Source organism: Drosophila sulfurigaster, chromosome X, assembly GCF_023558435.1.
Source record: "Drosophila sulfurigaster albostrigata strain 15112-1811.04 chromosome X, ASM2355843v2, whole genome shotgun sequence".
Classification (NCBI taxonomy): Eukaryota; Metazoa; Arthropoda; class Insecta; order Diptera; family Drosophilidae; genus Drosophila; species Drosophila sulfurigaster.
Window position 1 is genome coordinate 28370094 of NC_084885.1, and position 18994 is coordinate 28389087.

Consider the following 18994-nt stretch of genomic DNA (forward strand, 5'->3'; position numbering starts at 1 on the left):
TGAATTGGATTGACATTCCAAATATCACACATAAATTGAATATTTCATATATACTTGTATAAATATTTCATATATCAATATTTCATTTCAAAAATAAAATAAATCAATAAAATCGAATACATCGATACATTGTTATCGCTCAATCGAACGCAGCTGCCGCTATTAACCAACACTACTGCCCAATAATTCAACTGTAACGTCTGTTTGACACTAACTTTATTTTACAACTAAGAAAATTGCACAAGGCATACAAAAAATACATGTACATAGGAACAAGATAATGGCTGTTGGCAAAAAAAAAAAAAATAATAATTCGGAACTTATTCCACATCACAAAGCCGATTGCTGTTTGTCAGCAAAGAATACTACATATTTGCATATTTTATATCAACATTTGCTTCTGCTGCAATTGCAGCGGCTGCAGTTGTTGTTGTTGCCCCAGGACCAAAGAGCGTCGCATGCGATTGCGTTGCATGCTGGAGTTGCGCTCCCGCACCGATTGACGCAACTGCTGGCGACGTCCACCTCCACCTCCAGCTTCCTGCTTCTCTGCCGCATTCATGGCCGCCAGCAAATCGAAAGCAGCGCGTTTCTGTTCCTTGGTCCACATGTTGGTCAAAGGCTGTTGCTGTTGTGGCAGCTGCTGCTGCTGCTGTTGCTGTGGGGGCAACTTGACAGCCAGCGGCTGACGACGTACTGCCGCCGGCTGCTGCTCTGGAGGCAGAGGCGGAGCAACTGTCGCCTTGTGGCGACTGAGTCCAAAGAGCGACAATATCGATTTGCGTCGCGTGCTGGACGCTTGACTCTCGCCCGACGCTTGACTCTCGTTGCTGGACACACTCATTTGCATGGGCAACGCCTGCGGAGGCGGTGGAGCAGCTGTCTTCGGTGGCGGCGATTGAAACGTGACCTTGCGCAGCGTGTTGTGCAGCTGCTTGGGTGCCGTGAGCATCGCCAGATTCATCTTGGCCACCGTCACCGGCATCGTTGTCGTCTCGTTCAGCTCAATGCTGCAGTAGCTGTCATCCAAGCGTCGTCGATGTGACGCCGCTGTCTTCCTCGGCGGCAGCGGTGGCAGCTGTTGTTGTTGTTGTTGCTGGCATTGACATGGCTCCGACTTGGACTCCAACTTCGATTGCTGCTGCTGTTCGAGTTTCTGGCGCAGCTCACGTTCCATTTGCTGGACACGCTGCTCGGCCGCCTGCAGTTCGAGATCGCGCTGATCGAGCAGCGCCTCGCGAGCCCGGATCGCATGCAAACGCTGCTGCAGTGCCTCATCAAAGATGTGCTCGGTGAGGCGACGTGGACTCTGCTCCTTGCGCACGCTGTCGTACAATGCTGGATCGGATTGCTGCAGCTGCTTTCGACTCTGTTCACCCAGAATGCGTCGCTTGGCCGAGTAGAAGAGTTCACTGCGCAGATCGGGCGTGAAGACACCACTTAAAGCGCTCAATTGCCGCTGGCCATAGTCGCCATCAAGGCTGCTCGCTGGGGATTCGGGAAACAATTTGCCGGGCAGTTGGAAATCTTCGCCAGCGGGTAGCAAACGTGGAAATTCCGCCGGCAATTGTTGGATGTTGCGCACCAGCAACGGATGACGACTGATCACCTCAATGCTGGGTCGCTCCTCGTGCGGCACAGCGAGCATGAAACCGATCAGCGACTGCAGATCCTCGCTGTAGATCCGGGGTATACAATTGAACTGACCCTGGGCAATGTTCTCCGACAGCTGTTGGAAGGCGCGTCCCCGAAACGGTGGATGCAATGCGCACAGCTCATAGATCAGACATCCGACGGCCCAGACATCGCTCTTGCGATCGTATTGTCGCCCCTTGACCAGCTCGGGACTCATGTAGTGCGGTGTGCCCACAAAGGAGGCGGCAAAGCATTGATCCCGACGCAGGACGCGGGCCAAACCAAAGTCACCCAACTTGACGTTGCCAGCGGCATCGAGAAAGATGTTCGCCGGCTTAATGTCACGATGCAATATGGTCCCACTGGGTATTTGATTGTGGCACACTTGGAGTGCACGGCACAGCTGGAAGAGCACACGCCATATGTAGGACTCCTCGAAGCGTTGATGCTGCGATCGAGCGCGCTTGATTAGCTGATCAAGATCACCGCCGTCGCAGCACTCCATCACAATGTAGATGGATTTGGCTTCGCGATTGATCAAATGATGATAGTATTGCACAATATTCGGATGTTGCAGTTGACGGAGCACGCTAATCTCGGACACAAGGGAATCGCATTTCTCCTCATCCAGTTCGTCGTAGTTCATGCCCTTCCATGCGTAGAGCAGTCCAGTGGTTTTATCCTTCACCTTGTAGCATGTGCCAAAGGCACCGTTGCCCATCACGGCGAGCACTTCGTAATCCTGCAGCGTCTTCTGCGCAAACTCAGCGCACATCGCTGTTTTTGTCGTTGTCACGTTCGCGTCTTCACTCATTGTTTCGTTTCGGCTCCGTTTTCGTTGCGTTTGCCTCGAGTGCCGAAAACTAACTGATCTCTGTGTTTTGCTTTTGCGATCCTCCTGCTAACGAGTTTCGGCAAAACATTCACACACACACACATGCAGACGAACAAGGCGCACCCACACACACTCACGCAAACCGTTTTACCTGCGCAAACAAAAACACAGCAAGTGCTGGCTAGAGATGCGCAAACTGCACTTCAGCGAGAGTGAGTGAAACAACAAACGAGGCTGCACTAAAGCTCTCTCGCATCGCTTGCAATGTCAAAGCACATCAAAATGCTAGAGGGGAAAGAGAGATGAAGAGAAAGCTGATGCAGCTCTCAATGCTTAAATATGTATGTAGTTTTAAATCGCTGATAAGTAAAAAATTATATTCAAAAAATATTAAAAGTTGATACGCTTGCAAATGAAAAACACAAATTATATATTACTTACTTTTGAAAAAATAGTACAACAGCTTAGCGCACTGCAGCTTTAAATACTATTTTGTAATATAAATAAATAAATTTTATATGCATTGTTAGTGCAAAATGTAAACTTCATTTGTAGGCACTCACAAAAATATGCAACAGCATATAGGGAAAAGTTTGCAGTATTAGCATTGCATATTTGCACTAAACAAAATATTTTAAAAAATATATATGTATATGTGTATCTATATGAAATAACAATTTAGTCACAGTCACTGTGAGTGCTAAGTCACTGTGCCGCGCATCTCTGTCTGCATATCTTGTTACGTTCCGAGAAGGCTGCTGCAGTTGTTGTTGTCGCACTCACACACACACACACTACACACAGGGGCTGCGTCGCCGACGCACTTTGCAAATCTCTTAGACAGGCACGCAGCGGGATTGCGTCGTCGCCCTTAGCGCTGTGTACAAAATAAAAACCATTGGACATGTCCTTTGGCGCGGCACGCCCGCAATTTGAAGCAATTCTATACGCATTGTGTGTTTGTCTGACCATAAAAATAAATTACTTTTGTTGCATTGGCATTTCAATTTGTGAGCGTTCCGTTAGAATGTGAGTTTGAGCCACTCTAGCGGATTATGTTACACACACACTCACACACAGAGAGAGCACGAAATCATATTTCACTTGCATATTGAATATGTTGCATTTCATGCGTAGTTATTGTTAATTTTTGACAGCTGATATTTTCCAAAATTTTCATTCAGCAAAAAAAACACGCGCGGCTTTTTGCGCATTCAAAACACTTGCTAATCTCGTGTCGTCTCGCTCACTCACAAGAATGCCAACTGTGATTTTCGGATCCATGCATCTGCGAGTGTATGCGTGTGTGTAATTTGGCAGTGAGCGAAGAGAGCAATCGACCGAGAGAGCGAGAGAAAAAACGAGTTATCCGTGGCTTATCGTTATCCCCGTGTGTGCGTTGATGGTTTTATGGTCTTTCCATGTTTAGGAGCAAACACAATGCGTTTTAAGCCAGGCAGCAGCCAGGCAACAAACGCAATCCTTCATAAATAAATCAAACTGTCCATTGTTTGTGTAGGCGACCGCAAGATGCAAGATCTGTTGTTGTTGTTTTTGTTGTTGGGCACATGGATATTCGTCTGAGGTTTATGGGCCTACCAAAATACACTGGAATTTAGTATAGGAGCAGGTACAAGTATTATTATTTTTTCACATGTCCATTTTGCAGTTTTATTTTGAAATGACAGTGAGAAAAGTGAAGAATTGATGTACTACGTTATATGCTAATCACCAAGATGGTGGCTTATCCTCACTGCCGGCTGGACGGCCGTATAGTGCGCTCTTGTCACGGAACAAGGACATGCGTTCCGTTTCCTTCTTATCCAGAAAATGTCCGAGAGCAAATCCAAGCAGTGGCAACGCCGCCCACACGTAACGCTTATCCAGACCCAGAACCATTTTTAATCGCTTTTGTTGTTGTTGTTGTTTGTTGAGCTTAGCTTTGGCTTTTCAGCGCTGCGTTTTTTGCTGCTTGCTGCTGTTGGCGCTTCCAGGAACGTGTGTGTGACCAGTCTGCGTAAATGGAGCCGACTGCAACAGTTGGAAAGAATATCACTGCACCGTACTTTCGCGCCAGCTGCGTTATGATGCTACTGCCCATATGTTGTTGTATGTCTTAACTTGAGTCAAATGATGCGTATGCGACTGTAAACAAACAAGGAGCTGCTGAGTGACCACAAATACATGGGAAGATTGTGTTTTTGTTGTGTGGATGAGGTTACGTAATGAAAATGCAAGCAGCATTAGCGGTAATTATATTTATACTAGTGCATCGCCAACAATTGCTTACTCTGTGTGCCTAGAACGCAATGGCGTGTTAATGTGCCGCAGCTTTCAATGTTAAATATCACAAAATAAGCAAATTTGGCAGTTTGTTATTATTAAACTTACGCTTATGCAAAAGCCTACTCGACAGCGTGACCGTTTCACTTCGAAATTTCGGTATTTGACAGACTTGGAGCAGTGGGGCCGTGGTAATGACTGTTGAAGTATACTAGACGAGTACTAAAAAAAACTGGCTCTGGAAGAATTGTCAATTTATAAATATATCATCTACTAAGTATGTAGTTAAATTAAATTTAACATATGCATGTATTAAACAAATAGTTTATGTCAAAAACAAGACTTTATGTTCATATATTGCCGTATATTGGTATTTATTGATTTCGATATGTTCGGTACGTGCGATATATTTGGGTGGTACACATCGATAACCACACATATGCGCTTGCGATTAACGATACCAATTTGTTTTTACCGGCGCGACGACAAGAAACGAATTAAGCCGGCATTTTTTGTTAATTTTCTTAACAATTAGTGCAATTGAAATTGTGTTTTTTGCAAAAGAAAAGTGCACAACTGTTTGCTAAACTCGCGCAAATCTGGATGCATGCTGGGATGAGATGATTGCCGTCGCAGAGCCGCCACTGGAATTCATTCCTCGCGGTCGTCAGGCGGCAGAGGATCATCCAGGACCCAGCGTACCGCCGCTGCCCAAATATTTGCCCGCCGAGCACTTGCTGCTGCAGCGTCTGCAGAACGTCAACATCTCCGCGTCGGCCACGAACACCGCCGACGAGCAGCCGTCTCAAGAGTTTTGGTGCATACGCGAAATTTACGATGACTACGAGTCCAGTTATGCGCGTGCCCAGCGTCGCCAGCAGCTGATTGAGCAGACCAAGAAATGTGGACCCAATGCGGCAGCAGCCACGCAGTTGACATCACTGCCGCCGCAGCTATTGAATCCGGTGCAGCAGCCACACGACGAACCAATGTGCGATTACATTGTGAACAACGAGGAGGAGCTGTATGTGAACAAGAATACGGTGATTTGGACGCAAGGTTTGTACGATGCCGAGGATGATGGCGGCGGCGTTCACAGGCGCATGTGCTTCACCTGCGACACACCGGTGAAGTTCGCCTGCTTCCTCAATCGTCGCTTTGTCCGCGGTCGCTTGGCTCAGTTGAGCGCCTCGATGGCCAGTGATGATGACAATCTAACGGCCATTTGTGTGGTGGAACAGGATGCGTTGCGTGTGTATTGCGACAATGGCGAAGACTTTGTGGCCAATCTCGATTTCCCCATCTCGCATCTGTGGCAAACTGTTCATGGCTTGCTGCTGGAGAAGGATTCGAGTAATGCACTTGTTTCGCATCTTTCGATTCCCATGCCACGTCTGTTCTCCATGTCGCATCCGTTGCACGAAGCTTGTCCGGTTGTGCTGAAGACCGCAACGAATTCCACGGGCTACATGACCGAGCCGGAATACAGCGTTGTCTTCACCGCCGAGGATTCCGATTTGGTTTTGTTGTACGATGCCAAGTTCTTTAAGCATTTCGTAGCGCGTCTGCGCAAAGTAACGCCCGAGGAGGTCAACAATGTGAGTCAACAACAACAGCAGCAACAGGATCTGCTCATGCATCAGACGCTGCAGGGACATCGCGGCACGCTCGGATCCAGCACCATTCACAGCTTCAGTTCCACCAAGAACACGGGAGGTAAGGCTGATACGCTTAGTTCATTTCTCAGTTCTTATTCTGTTCCATTTCCAGCCACACCCAAGCAGAACACCACCTCGTTTGCCATGCCGCAGACACACAACTTCTCCAAGTTCGGCATGAGTCAATCGCAATCCTTCAGCGGTGTGTTGGGCCAATCCAAGTAAGTGAACACTATAAACTTTCTTCTAAGAGTTCTATCTCACCTCATTCTCTTTACATACAGTCGCGCCTCGTTGGGCACACCGTTGAGCCATCTGCAGAACAGCATTAGCCAGCAATCGTTGTCTATCAAGGATATGCGCAAAATGACCCACGTGAAGCCGTCCAAACCGATTGAGCCAGAAATGTGCCTAGAGCACATCTGGACGGAGAACACCTATGGCACGTAAGTGAAGCGATTTGAGGCGTTAATTCCTTCTAAATCTTCATCTTTACTTATCATTTTGTTGGAAAAAAACGCTGACTTATTGCACAATGAAAATTCGTGGACTATTTAGTTGGTAAATAGGTCAAGCTGTCTTATTTCTTTATTAACTCATGTATACTGTGTAGTTGTATAAATTGCAGCCTCCCTCTTATCATTGAGACTAAATCTTCAGTTTAGCCAGCAACAAAGTCAGTACAAATTGCAGCCTCCCAGTTTTTACCTTATGTAGTCTATCTACATATTTTAAAGGAATTCGCTGCCTTATTACACAACCAAATTTAGCCAATTATTTTGTTTAAAAAGTGCAGACTCCTAGCTCTTACCTTTTGGACTATATCTTGATAGTTTCGTCAGCACAAATTGCAGCTTCCCAGCTCCTAATCTTTATACTTTCGTCAACAGCAAAGTTAGTACCAATTGCGGCCTCCCAGCTCTTACCATATTCATAGTTTAGTCAGTACAACTTGCAGCCTCTCAGCTTTTACCTGTTCTAGTCTATCTCATAGTTTAGTTAGCAAGAAAGTCTACTAATTACAGCCTCCCAGCTCTTACCTTTTGGACTATATCTTGATAGTTTAGTCAGCAACAAAATCAACTCAAATTCCAGTCTCTTAGCTCTTACCTTTAGTAAGAAGTTTAGTGAGCAACAAAGTCAGTACAATTTACAGCCTCCCAGCCTTTACCTTTTTTAGTTTATTTTCATAGCAAAGTCAGCAAGGAAGTTAGTATAGATTGCAGCCTCCTAGCTCTTACCTTTTGTAATCAATTTTAAGCGCTTAGTCAGCAAAAAAGCTTTGCAATTCGCTGCCTTATAAATTGCAGCTTTCTAGCTCTTACCTCTAGACTATATTTTAGCTTTTGGATATTCAGTACAGCAACTTAGCATTTCAGTGCATAATTACACGATAAATTTTCACGAAATATGTTGATTCAAAATTGCAGCCTCCTAACTCTTATCTATTTGAATGTTCGCTACCAGCAAACAGACTATAAATTAGGGAAAATAACTTTAATGAATTAATTTAAAGTTCAAATACAAAATGCCAAATTAAAGACTCTCAGCATTAATAAGCTCTTGTTTTTGTTGCAGTCAACGCGAATTCTGCGAAATGGCAACGCGTGCTTTCATTCACACCGATCTCGTGGGCCAGACGTATCTCTGCTATTTGCTCGCCCGCTCCTGTCGCCTGCAGATGGTGCTGCTCAATGGCTACAACACCAGCGAACTGCAGCTCTCAACGTTGGCCTCCACGCTGCCGGCCAAAGACGCGGTCGGATTGCAGCGTTTGCATATGATTGCTGTGCTCGATCCCGGTGGCAATTTAATACTTTACACCGGCACCGTGCTCATCTCCAAGGTGCACATAACACCGCTGCTCTCGGCACCGACAACAGCAGGAGCGTCATCATCAGCAGCAGCAGCAGCAGCTCCATCAGCAGCAACGTCATCAGCGATGCCCGCACCAACAACAACGGGGGCTTCATCGCAACCGCATACGCCGTTGCAACAGTTGAAGGTGGCCAGCAGCTCGTCATTTGTGGAGGTGCGACGCAGCAGTCTGTTGCCCACCAAGGCGGCAGCCGATCTGAGCGCCTTCGACGATGAGCTGGAGCTGCACATGCTGTCGCCAATTCAACCCCAACCGTTGTCCTATTCGCAGCGACAGGCGCACAACATTTGCAAAGCACTCCGCGATCCTGCGGGCAATCGTTTGACCCTCGTCTATGCCACCGGACGAATGCTGCGCATCACGTTGCCGCTTCTGAATGACACGCGGTTGATCACACGCTGTGTGGCTGCACTGCGTCAGGTGCTGAATCCCACACAGTTTCTCCACTTTGTCATTCGCTGGTACAGCGCTCGGAATCCTCCCGGTTCCCGGGACTATAGCATCGAGCAGGAGTGGCAATTGTTTCGCAGCACTTTGCTCGGTTTGATGGGTTGCATGGCGGCAGCGAGTGAGCAGCATGTCGTCGATGTCGATGAATCGTTTGCTCGCTGTGCAACGCCACCGTTTCAACCGGCCACCGTCTGTCCATCGACTCTGCCCCAGGATGAGCCGAAGAAGCGACGCAAGTACAACGATTGCGAGGCGTACACCGATGATGATTGGGAGTTCCTTCTGATGCACACCACTTTGGCGCCGTGTGGCGGAGATGGTGCCTACAGCGTGGATGTTACGGCGCCGCTGTTTCGCACTCTGCCGGCTGTCTTTTACGGCTTGCATCTGCTCTACGAGGATCTCAAACTGGATTCAGTCTTTAACAGCGGTCTCATCTATCTCGGCACGGTAAATATCGATTTCAAATTATGCTTTCTTTTGCTTTAGTTTGTGTTGATGAGAAGTTTTCTTCCAAACCGGTTCAGATTATTGTTTAACAAAATATAGGAGTGCTTCTTAGTGAGACTTCATTTTAAGTATACGAAAGACTAATAATAGACTAATGTTCACATTTCCTAAAACTAGATTGTCTCAACGGCAAATGCATTTGAAATAGTTGTCGAATAAAACCGCTGAACCATTACCGAACCGGTTCAGATAATTATTGGAACAAAGTAGTGCTTCTTAATAAGATCCTTAATCACATTTCTCAAATGGCAAATATATTTTAAACTGTTTTGAGAGCCAAATTAACCTCTGAACCGGTTCAAATTATTATAAGATGAAGCTTAATATTTCAGTTGAAAAGAAAAAAAAGCTATACCTTTTTAAATGAATTGCAACAGTTGCCGAATAAAACCGTTGAACCACTACCGAACCGGTTCAAATTATTATACGAAAATGAGACATTTTTAAATATTTAACATTTGCAAAAGTAAATGCACATAACTAGAAACTATTTAACATTTACAAAAGTAAATGCACATAACTAGTTAAATGTTTTTGAAATTAACACTGCAACAATTCCTGAATTAAACCGCTGAACCAGTTCCGGAACCGGTTCAAATTATTATACGAAAATGAGACATTTTTAAATATTTAACATTTGCAAAAGTAAATGCACATAACTAGAAACTATTTAACATTTACAAAAGTAAATGCACATAACTAGTTAAATGTTTTTGAAATTAACACTGCAACAATTCCTGAATTAAACCGCTGAACCAGTTCCGGAACCGGTTCAAATTGTTATACGAAAATGAGACATTTTTAAATATTTAACATTTACAAAAGTAAATGCACATAACTAGTTAAATGTTTTTTAAATTAACACTTCATCAATTCCCGAATTAAACCGTTGAACCACTACCGAACCGGTTCAGATTATTATTGGAACAAAGTAGTGCTTCTTAATAAGATCCTTTATCACATTTCTCAAATGGCAAATATATATTAAACTGTTTTGAGAGCCAAATTACCTCTGAACCACTACCGAACCGGTTCATATATAGTAATCGTGACTCTTTTTTGTTTTGCTCTGCAGTTCCTGCATCAGCTGGCAATTGATATGCAGCTGGACAGCTATATATTCCACTACCAACTGGACTTCCCTGAGCTGACGCACAAGACAACGAAGCTCACGCTGCTCAGCTCGGAGCACGGAGCACTGATGCTCTACCAGGAGCTGTTGCGCATGCCGGCGCCCAGCATCTATGCTCAACTGGAGCACGTTGTGCTCGGTCGCGAGGAAGTCGTGCCCTACAACTATGTGGAGTGCATCAACGAGCGGAGTCGCAATGTGGTGCAACTCGTGTCGCTGGTGATGCACGGCCACACGAAGCTCAAGCACTGGTGGCAACTGCTCGAAGTGTACGGCGCAGTGCAACTCAACTATCCGAAGCGTGGCAAGCGGAGCATAACAGCGACCTCACCACGCTGCCATCAGCTGTTGGAGCTGCTGCTGTGCATGCAACTCACGCGACGCGACATCGAACGTCTGCCGGCTGCGGTGCATTTGATTGTGGCCGAGACTCTGGAGCAGGCGCGTCTCCAGCCGCCGATGGGATGCAGTCAGGCGACCTACGAGTTGATTCTGCGACCCGAGCTGGCGGCGCATGCTCAGCTGCCGTTCCTTGAGGCGACGATGGCGCAACCGCATTGCGGACGGGTGTACAAAGAGGATTCGCTGTCGCCACGCTTGACGCCCGCCAGCGGCGAGTGGCCGATGGCCGAACCGGATGCGGAGCAGTTGCGACACGATGGCATGGACAACATGGATACGAAACTGTTGCGTCTCCGCTTTCCCGACGACATGCGCGTCGAGGAAGTGCGTCGACTGTTGAACAGCGCCGATCCGGTGGCCATCGAGGTGCAACAGTCGCCGGGGACCAGTGATCACGAGTTCATCGAGGAGCAGGAGAAGCAACTCTTTGCGCTCTGCGCTCGCACCATGACGCTGCCCCTGGGTCGGGGCATGTTCACGCTGCGCACACTGTTGCCGCGTCCCAGCGATCACATGCCCATGCCTAAGTTGTGTCTGGTGGGTCGGGAGCCCGTTAAGGGCACCACGATTGAGATGCAACAGATTGAGTTCCCAGCGAATATGCACATGTGGCCATTGTTTCACAATGGCGTCGCCACCGGGTTGAAGATCTCGCCGCAGGCTCTCGACATTGACTCCACATGGATTGTGTACAACAAGCCGAAGACGCAGGGCAACAATGCCCTCGAGCATGCCGGCTTCCTGATGGCCCTCGGCTTGAATGGTCACCTCAAGTCGCTGTCGTTCATGAGCGTCTACAAGTATCTGGTGAAGTGCGATGAGATGACCAGCGTCGGTCTGCTGCTGGGCATTTCGGCAGCCCATCGCGGCAGCATGGACACCAAGACCACCCGATTGCTGAGCGTCCACTTGGAAGCCCTTTTGCCCGCCACCGCCATGGAGCTGGACATACCCCAGAGCACCCAAGTGGCGGCCCTGATGGGCATTGGTCTCCTGTATCAGGGTTCGGCGAAGCGGCACATTGCCGAAGTCCTGCTGCAGGAGATCGGACGACCGCCGGGACCCGAGATGGAGAACAGCGTGGAGCGTGAATCGTATGCCATGACAGCGGGCTTGGCCCTTGGTTTAGTCACCCTCGGTCAGGGCGAGGCGCCGGCGGGCTTACGGGATCTCCAGCTGCCGGATACGCTGCACTATTATATGGTCGGTGGTGTGAAGCGGCCCATTGGTGGCTCCCAGAAGGAGAAGTATCGCTTGGCCTCGTTCCAGGTGCGTAAAACAAGAGTTGAAGTGCTTTATCTAAAGGCAAATCTTTTGGTTCTTCATAGCTTATATATATTTATGGTGCTGTTAACATACGATATTTCTAACATCCAAAATTTATGACGCTGTTAACGTATACGATATTTCTAACATACACATTCAGCATGCTGTTAACTTATACGATATTTCTAACATTGCTTGTTCATTGAAAGTTTTGTTTGTATTTTCTATGGACACATTTCCTTGATATTATGGCAAATCTTTAGATTCTTCAAAGCTTACTATATACCTATTTATGGTGCTGTTATCCAATGCGATATTTGTAACATACATATTAACAACGCTGTTAATCCTCAGTTAACTTATGCGATATTTCTAACATTGCTTGTTCATTGAAAGTTTTGTTTGTATTTTCTTAGGACACATTTCCTTGATTTTATGGCAAATCTTTAGATTCTTCAAAGCTTACTATATACCTATTTATGGTACTGTTAACCTATGCGATATTTGTAACATACATATTAATAACGCTGTTAATCCTCTGTTAACTTATACGATATTTGTATCATTGGTTGCACATTGCTATTTTCTTTTTATTTTCTTAGGACACCTTTTCAATTTGTTAGTCGAGTTAATTGAAATTGTAAAGTGCCTCATAGTTCAGTTGCCTAATATTGCTACATCGCTTTAAACGCTCCGTTAAAGTAGAAAATGTTTCTAACCTTGGTCGCACTTTAACGTTTTCTGAACAGTTCCTAGTTTAAGATTATCCCAATTCACATCTTTTAGACAGCTTAATCTATAACATTGAATTTGTCATTTATTTTAAACTGAAAATGGCAATTATTTTAATTACGCTTTTAACTCTGTCTTAATTTCATTTAATTTCTTCCAAGTTTATATTCACATTATTTCGAATTTACAATTAATTCTGTTTTTTAGCTACAACTGTTTTAGTTGATAGTTGATAAATTAACTTACTGTAATCTGACTCTGTTAAAATACAACATACTTATAGCATTGGTTGCACATTAACATTTCCTAATTCTCATTTAATTCACAAAATATAATTTCAAATGAACATTTCGTAAAAATTAAAGGTTATTCCAATTCCCATTTAATTCACAATTTATAATTCTAAATTGAAATTTGCTCTTTTCCCCATCAGGTGCGTGAGGGCGACAACGTGAACATTGATGTCACTGCTCCTGGCGCCACTTTGGCGCTCGGACTCATGTTCTTTGACTCGGGCAATGTGGCGATTGCCGAGTGGATGCAGCCGCCGGATTCGCGTTATCTGTTGGACATGGTGCGTCCAGATTTTCTGCTCTTGCGCACCATTGCACGTGGTCTGATCCTGTGGCAGGATGTGCAGCCTACCAACGAATGGTTCCAGGCGCAGTTTCCCCAAGCTCTGCGCGCTCATCTGCGTTTGCCATCGCGTGACGATGAACAGTCTGATGACAATGACATCGACTACGAGGCCATCACGTAAGTTGCTGTTAACGAAATCAAGTTCTTAATTGACATTTATATATGTTTTATGTGTTCTAGTCAAGCGTATTGCAATATTCTGGCTGGCGCCGCCTTTTGCATTGGCCTCAAATACGCTGGCACCGAGAATCCCGTCGCCTTTACCACCTTGCGCACCGTGATCAAGGAGTTCCTCGGCTTCCCCGGCACACCGATGGGCGAATGCGCCGGACGCACAACCGTCGAAAGCTGCTTGATGGTCCTCCTCATCTCCATTTCGCTGGTCTTTGCCGGCTCCGGCAATTGTGAAATCCTTCGCATCATACGCTATTTACGCTCACGCGTCGGTCCACAATATCCGCACATTACCTATGGCTCCCACATGGCAATACACATGTCACTAGGTCTGCTATTCTTGGGTGCTGGTCGCTTTACCATCGCCAAGACGCCAGAATCGATTGCGGCTCTGGTTTGTGCCTTCTTTCCAAAGTTTCCCATACACAGCAACGACAATCGGTAAGTTGCAAACGTTCCAATTAGTAATGTATTAGCTTATTGTGCTTAGCTGCCACTATTCGTAACTGCATGTTGAAGTTGTTTGTCCGATAACATGCTTATCTCATAAAAAATGGTTATTCTATAATTTTATTTAAGATAATTACATTTTTATCATAAGCATATATCGCTTAAGGGTCACAGAAATAGGTAGAAAGAAAGCGAAATTAATTATAATTTATAAGCCGCTAAACGAAGAAACTATGTGTACAGACATATTTCGCTTAAGGGCCGCAAATTAAGTCGCTAAGCGAAATAGATAGAATTAATACACCGCATTAATAACTTGATTTCCTTTAGTATAATGTGCTTAAGTGCATTAATGTTTAGCTGCATGTTAAAGTTGTTTGGCAGAGACCATACTTATTCCATAGAAACCAAAATGCTTTTTTATGAGCACAAAAGTTTACACACATCTCGCTTAAGGGCCGCACAAATAAGCCACTAAGTGAAAAGAAAGTGAAATGGTTAGCATAAATTCACCTCAATAAAAACTTGATTTACTATAACAAAACTTTGAAAGCCGTTAAACGGAAAAAACTTTAAGTGTACATGAGTATCTCTCTTAAGAGCCCCTAAAAAAGGCCGTTAAGTGATTTCAATAAAAACTCGATTAATTTTACCTTACTTTAACAACATTTTGTAAGTCGCTAAACGAAAAGACATTAAGTGTACACACATATCTCGCTTAAAAGCCAAAGAAATGGACCAAGTCATGTGGGTAGAATTAAATCACCGCATAAAAACTTATTAACAAAACTTTGTAAGACACTAAACGATACAGTGTATACAGATATCTCGCTTAAGAGCCAAAGAAATGGACAAAGTATGGATAGAATTAAATCGCCTCATAAAAAACTTATTAACAAAACTGTATAAGCCGCTAAACGGAGAAAACTTTAAGGGTACACATATATCTCGCTTAAGGGCCACAGAAATAGGCCGCTAAGTGATATGGGTAGAACTAATACGTCTAAATAGAAACTCGACTCTACTTTAACACAACTTTATAGACCGCTGAACGGAACTTAAATTGAAAAATCCTTCTACGTTAGCAAACTTAATTTCAAAGCTAGAAATTTATAATAAAAATTAATGAGCAGCAGTTAGGTAGATGCACATATCCTAAATATACAGCTCTCTCCTTTCTCTCTTCATTAATCCCTTTTCCCTTTGTGCTCTCAGTTATCATCTGCAGGCGCTGCGTCATCTGTATGTGCTGGCCGTGGAGCCGCGACTCTTTCTGCCCCGCGACATTGACACCCATCAGCTGTGCCTGTGCAACATCTCGGTGCTGGAGGTGGGCGCCACAGAGTTGCGCCGTCTCCCCATTGCGCCCTGCATTCTCCCCGAACTGAGCACGTTGCAGCGAGTGATTGTCGACGATGAGAACTATTGGCCGGTGTGCTTTGAGCGTTCACGCAACTGGCATCAGCTGGAGAAGGCGCTGGAACTGTGTGCGCCCATTGACATTAAGAAGCGGACCGGTTGCCTGTCGCATCTGGAGGATCCGGATCGTTTGAAGAGCATGCTGGCCCAAACGCTGACCACCGAGCAGAGCATTTGCTGGCAGGTTAACGTGAATGATTTGCAGCAGTTTGCCAGCGAACGTTTGGTCAAGCCGTTCCTCAGCCGATTCCTCCAAACGCAGGGCACAACGCTCAGCGTGTCCGAGCAGACCAAGCGGCATCAGTTGATGCTGCTCTTCTACAACGCTGTGGTCAAGGATCGCATGCATCTGCTGCCCGTCTACCTGACGCTCTACGATGTAAGTGTGCCAGTCAGTGCTTTATTCCCTACTGGATTTAATATTCCCTATATGGTTTTGCTTACAGCATGTCACGCGACAGATGGCGAACAACAATGATGTGTGGCAGGTGAAGCTGATCGACGCCTATTTGGGCAAAAGTCCCAATGAGCATACGCTCATCTCGGTGGAACTCATACAGATGATGCAGGAATTGTTCAAGATGCAACTGGAGGCATCCACGCGAGAGCTGTGTGTTCCGTTGCGCGAATTCCTATGCCAGAAGCGTTTGGAGCCGAGCTATGTGGCGTGCATCAATGCCCACGATTTGCAGCGTGTGTATTGTGTTATCAACTATTACAATCTGTTGCCGAATCTGTTGAATGGCGTCGATATGAGCAATGGACCGATTAATTATTTGCGCATTATGTTCGAGTTCCAGCAATTGAATCTCAGTCCTCACACGATTTTTGGTTTGCTGAAAATATTTCAATCGTTGCGGTGCGCCTTTAATTTGGAATAGTGTTATCGATATTTAACGGCAACGATTACGATTGCAGCTGGAAATTGTTTTGCCATCGATGTGTTACAGCTTAAATTTATTTCTTGTTATCGATTGCGAGATGATGTGCTTTGCAAACAAACGCTGAGATTCAACAGTTCAAAACACTCTTTTTTCCATTAAATGAATATATGAAATATATATAAAAATAAAAAACACTTTAATTTTGAATATAAAGGAACATATTCGATATACATGCGTTTCACAACACTTTTAAATTGTCGCTCAGCAATCGAACTCTGAGATTCAACAGTTCAAAACACTCTTTTTTCCCATTAAATGAATATATGAAATATATATAAAAATAAAAAAATACTTTAATTTTGAATAGTAAACAAAGGAACATATTCGATATACATGCGCTTTACAACACTTTCAAATTGTCGCTCTGCAATCGATGTGTGATCTTACTTTTTTGTTATCGATTGTGCGCTTTGTAACGCTTTGGGCACTTTAAAGTTTGAACACTGCTTCAACATTTTGAGTAAATGTATAATTTATAATACGATATATTAAGTCACTACAAAACAAATTGGTTATAAAATCAAACTGGGACGCCATACTGCATAGCCTTCGACTACTTGTTGCTTCGTTGCTTTCGCCCTCCCTCCCACAAAAAAAAATGCCATCAAACAATGCGCTGATGTTCGGCGGCTGGTGGAATTTCAGCAGTTTTAACGCCGCGACACCGCTGATACAGATAGATGCCCAGCAGCGGCATTGGCGTCATTATGGCCACCGCCACCGGCACCACAGTGGTAAGATCCGCCTGCGGCTGTGGCAACGTGGTGCGCAACAAGAAGATCGCGGTGCCCGTGTTCTGAATGCCCGTCTCAATGGCAATGGCCAAGGCATCGGCGGGATTCTGATGCAACAGCTTAGCCGCCAGCCAGGCAATGCCATAGCCCAGACCCGGCAGCGCGAGACCCGCCACAGCAATCTAAGTAAGTGGACAAAGAATGTATAAAGTAAACCAAATGATTTGTTCATCAACTCACCTGCCACGAGAACAGCTCAAAGATGTAAAAGTTCGTGATGATGGCAAACACCACAATGAAGATGATGAGACCACCCGAAATGGGCTTGAGCAGACGCACCAGGATCTGAGCCAAACGTGGCCACCAACGCTGAATGGCCAGACCAATGAAGAGCGGTATAATGAGGCCAGCACAATATCCGGCAATCTTGTCATACGGCACCTTGATGCCAGCACGATCAAAGATCAAGGCGCCCAGTGTAAATGTCCAGAACGGCATCGAGCCGAAGGCACCAAAGTTGGAGATCGTTGTCATCAGCACGGACAGATTAATGTTGCCACCCAGCACAGCGGTCCAGGTGTTAGAGGCGCCACCACTGGGCGCAATTCCCGTAAAGAACAGACCCAACTGCATGGCCGGTGAATCGGGAAAGATGAACACACCCAGAGCATAGCTGAGCAACGGCATGCCCAATGTTTGGGTGATCAGAAAGATGCTCGGTCCGATTGGACGTGTTATCAGGCCACGCAGCACACTCACATTGAGAGCGGCGCCGAAATTGATGTAGAGCAGCGACATCAGCAGGATGACCGAACCGAGGAACACATGATCGATGACACGCTGCGATCGCACCACTTGCGCCAACAGTGAGCTGCCCTTTTGGGCCGCATTCGCTGGCGGCGAACTGTTCCCAAAGAGCGCATCGTGCAGCTGCACTGTGATCACAGCCTCGCCCAGAAAATGCGCCTCGATGCGTATGCGTCCGCTCCACTCGCTGGCCGTATCCGGTATTTGATCAACGGGTATCGTCGCATTCGCCGCCAGCACTGTGGCCAAGTGTTCGCTGTTGCTCTGGAGTCGGAAACTATAGCGATCCGTTTGCTGCAGTTGATCGTGGTTGAGATCGCTCAGCAGCAATTCCACATCGCCGCTTGTCTTCATCGGCAACTGGAGCTGGGCGGGTGTAAAGTGCGCCTGCCACGCCAAGCTGGCGGGGATTAGCGTCATCAGCAGCAGCAGCCACATCAATTTCATCATTTTACCGTTCTCACACAGCAACTCTGTGATTTTTTAGATGATCTTTCTAGTTGATTTCACGTTTGTTATCTCCTCTCTCGCAAGTTGGCCGCAATTCAACAAGTTGACACATACAACAACAACAACAAAAAAAGAAAAACAAAACAACAAACACAACTGAAACAAGTTTCTAAGCTTCGACTCTGTGTGCATGACTTTCAGATGCCCGGCAAGCTGAACAGTTTACGCATGATAAGATACGATATATTGTATATGAAACTTGATGATGTCATTTACGTTTTTTTCTCATTCATGAAGAATATTAATGATTATTATTTGTCAAATTTATTTCTCAATAAATTTTATTGATTTCAATCTTATCTTATATTATCATATTTGAAATTGAAATACCATAAATATAAATTCAAGTCACAAAGTTGTTACACCCACGTGTTTCTTGCAGTTGCCGGGTATCAATAATGAAATTTGATTGCAATTACATGCAATGAGGCGCGCAGTGCAGGCAAGCGAGATAGCTATAGCAACGTGACAACTGCGCTATTGCTGCACTGTTTTCACACACAGCTTCTATGTTTGCACATAGATAGCAGTTACA

The 18994-nt window shown here is 45.4% G+C and overlaps 6 protein-coding genes across 7 annotated transcripts in view; 2 read left to right on the forward strand and 4 right to left on the reverse strand.

The window, feature by feature from the left end:
- The window catches only part of LOC133847216 (nuclear pore complex protein Nup153), a 184394-nt gene that overhangs the window by 149907 nt on the left and 15493 nt on the right, over positions 1 to 18994 (forward strand). The gene's annotated exons all lie outside the window — the stretch shown is intronic.
- LOC133847223 (serine/threonine-protein kinase Nek2) lies at positions 200 to 2678 on the reverse strand. Its single transcript, XM_062282120.1, has one exon. The coding sequence runs from the start codon at positions 2447 to 2449 to the stop codon at positions 383 to 385; it is 2067 nt and encodes a 688-aa protein (XP_062138104.1). The 5' UTR covers positions 2450 to 2678; the 3' UTR covers positions 200 to 382.
- Positions 4110 to 4369, reverse strand: LOC133847241 (uncharacterized). Its single transcript, XM_062282146.1, has one exon. It carries the CDS (start codon positions 4367 to 4369, stop codon positions 4199 to 4201), a length of 171 nt encoding a protein of 56 aa, XP_062138130.1. The 3' UTR covers positions 4110 to 4198.
- LOC133847242 (uncharacterized) lies at positions 4407 to 4971 on the reverse strand. Of its 2 annotated transcripts, none has more exons than XM_062282147.1 (2): positions 4862 to 4971; positions 4407 to 4615 (listed from the first exon to the last, which is right to left on the reverse strand). In XM_062282147.1, exon 2 carries the CDS (start codon positions 4569 to 4571, stop codon positions 4407 to 4409), a length of 165 nt encoding a protein of 54 aa, XP_062138131.1. In that variant the 5' UTR covers positions 4572 to 4615; positions 4862 to 4971. The 2 variants fall into 2 exon arrangements, with proteins under 2 accessions (XP_062138131.1, XP_062138132.1); XM_062282148.1 differs by having other exon boundaries at positions 4761 to 4883.
- LOC133847217 (anaphase-promoting complex subunit 1) lies at positions 5225 to 18211 on the forward strand. Its single transcript, XM_062282105.1, has 9 exons — positions 5225 to 6469; positions 6524 to 6632; positions 6696 to 6857; positions 7990 to 9190; positions 10326 to 12053; positions 13216 to 13538; positions 13602 to 14036; positions 15261 to 15843; positions 15911 to 18211. The coding sequence occupies exons 1-9, from the start codon at positions 5374 to 5376 to the stop codon at positions 16343 to 16345; spliced, it is 6072 nt and encodes a 2023-aa protein (XP_062138089.1). The 5' UTR covers positions 5225 to 5373; the 3' UTR covers positions 16346 to 18211.
- On the reverse strand, positions 16856 to 18518 carry LOC133847232 (ileal sodium/bile acid cotransporter). Its single transcript, XM_062282134.1, has 2 exons — positions 17383 to 18518; positions 16856 to 17324 (listed from the first exon to the last, which is right to left on the reverse strand). Exons 1-2 carry the CDS (start codon positions 18397 to 18399, stop codon positions 17013 to 17015), a joined length of 1329 nt encoding a protein of 442 aa, XP_062138118.1. The 5' UTR covers positions 18400 to 18518; the 3' UTR covers positions 16856 to 17012.

Coding starts and splice junctions, on each gene's coding strand:
- LOC133847223 (XM_062282120.1), bottom strand. CDS start 2,449: ATGAGTGAAGACGCGAACGTGACAACGACAAAAACAGCGATGTGCGCT.
- LOC133847241 (XM_062282146.1), bottom strand. CDS start 4,369: ATGGTTCTGGGTCTGGATAAGCGTTACGTGTGGGCGGCGTTGCCACTG.
- LOC133847242 (XM_062282147.1), bottom strand. CDS start 4,571: ATGGGCAGTAGCATCATAACGCAGCTGGCGCGAAAGTACGGTGCAGTG.
- LOC133847217 (XM_062282105.1), top strand. CDS start 5,374: ATGATTGCCGTCGCAGAGCCGCCACTGGAATTCATTCCTCGCGGTCGT. Junction 14,037..15,260: donor ATACACAGCAACGACAATCG/GTAAGTTGCAAA, acceptor TTGTGCTCTCAG/TTATCATCTGCAGGCGCTGC. Junction 15,844..15,910: donor TCTACCTGACGCTCTACGAT/GTAAGTGTGCCA, acceptor TTTTGCTTACAG/CATGTCACGCGACAGATGGC.
- LOC133847232 (XM_062282134.1), bottom strand. CDS start 18,399: ATGATGAAATTGATGTGGCTGCTGCTGCTGATGACGCTAATCCCCGCC. Junction 17,325..17,382: donor TTGAGCTGTTCTCGTGGCAG/GTGAGTTGATGA, acceptor CCACTTACTTAG/ATTGCTGTGGCGGGTCTCGC.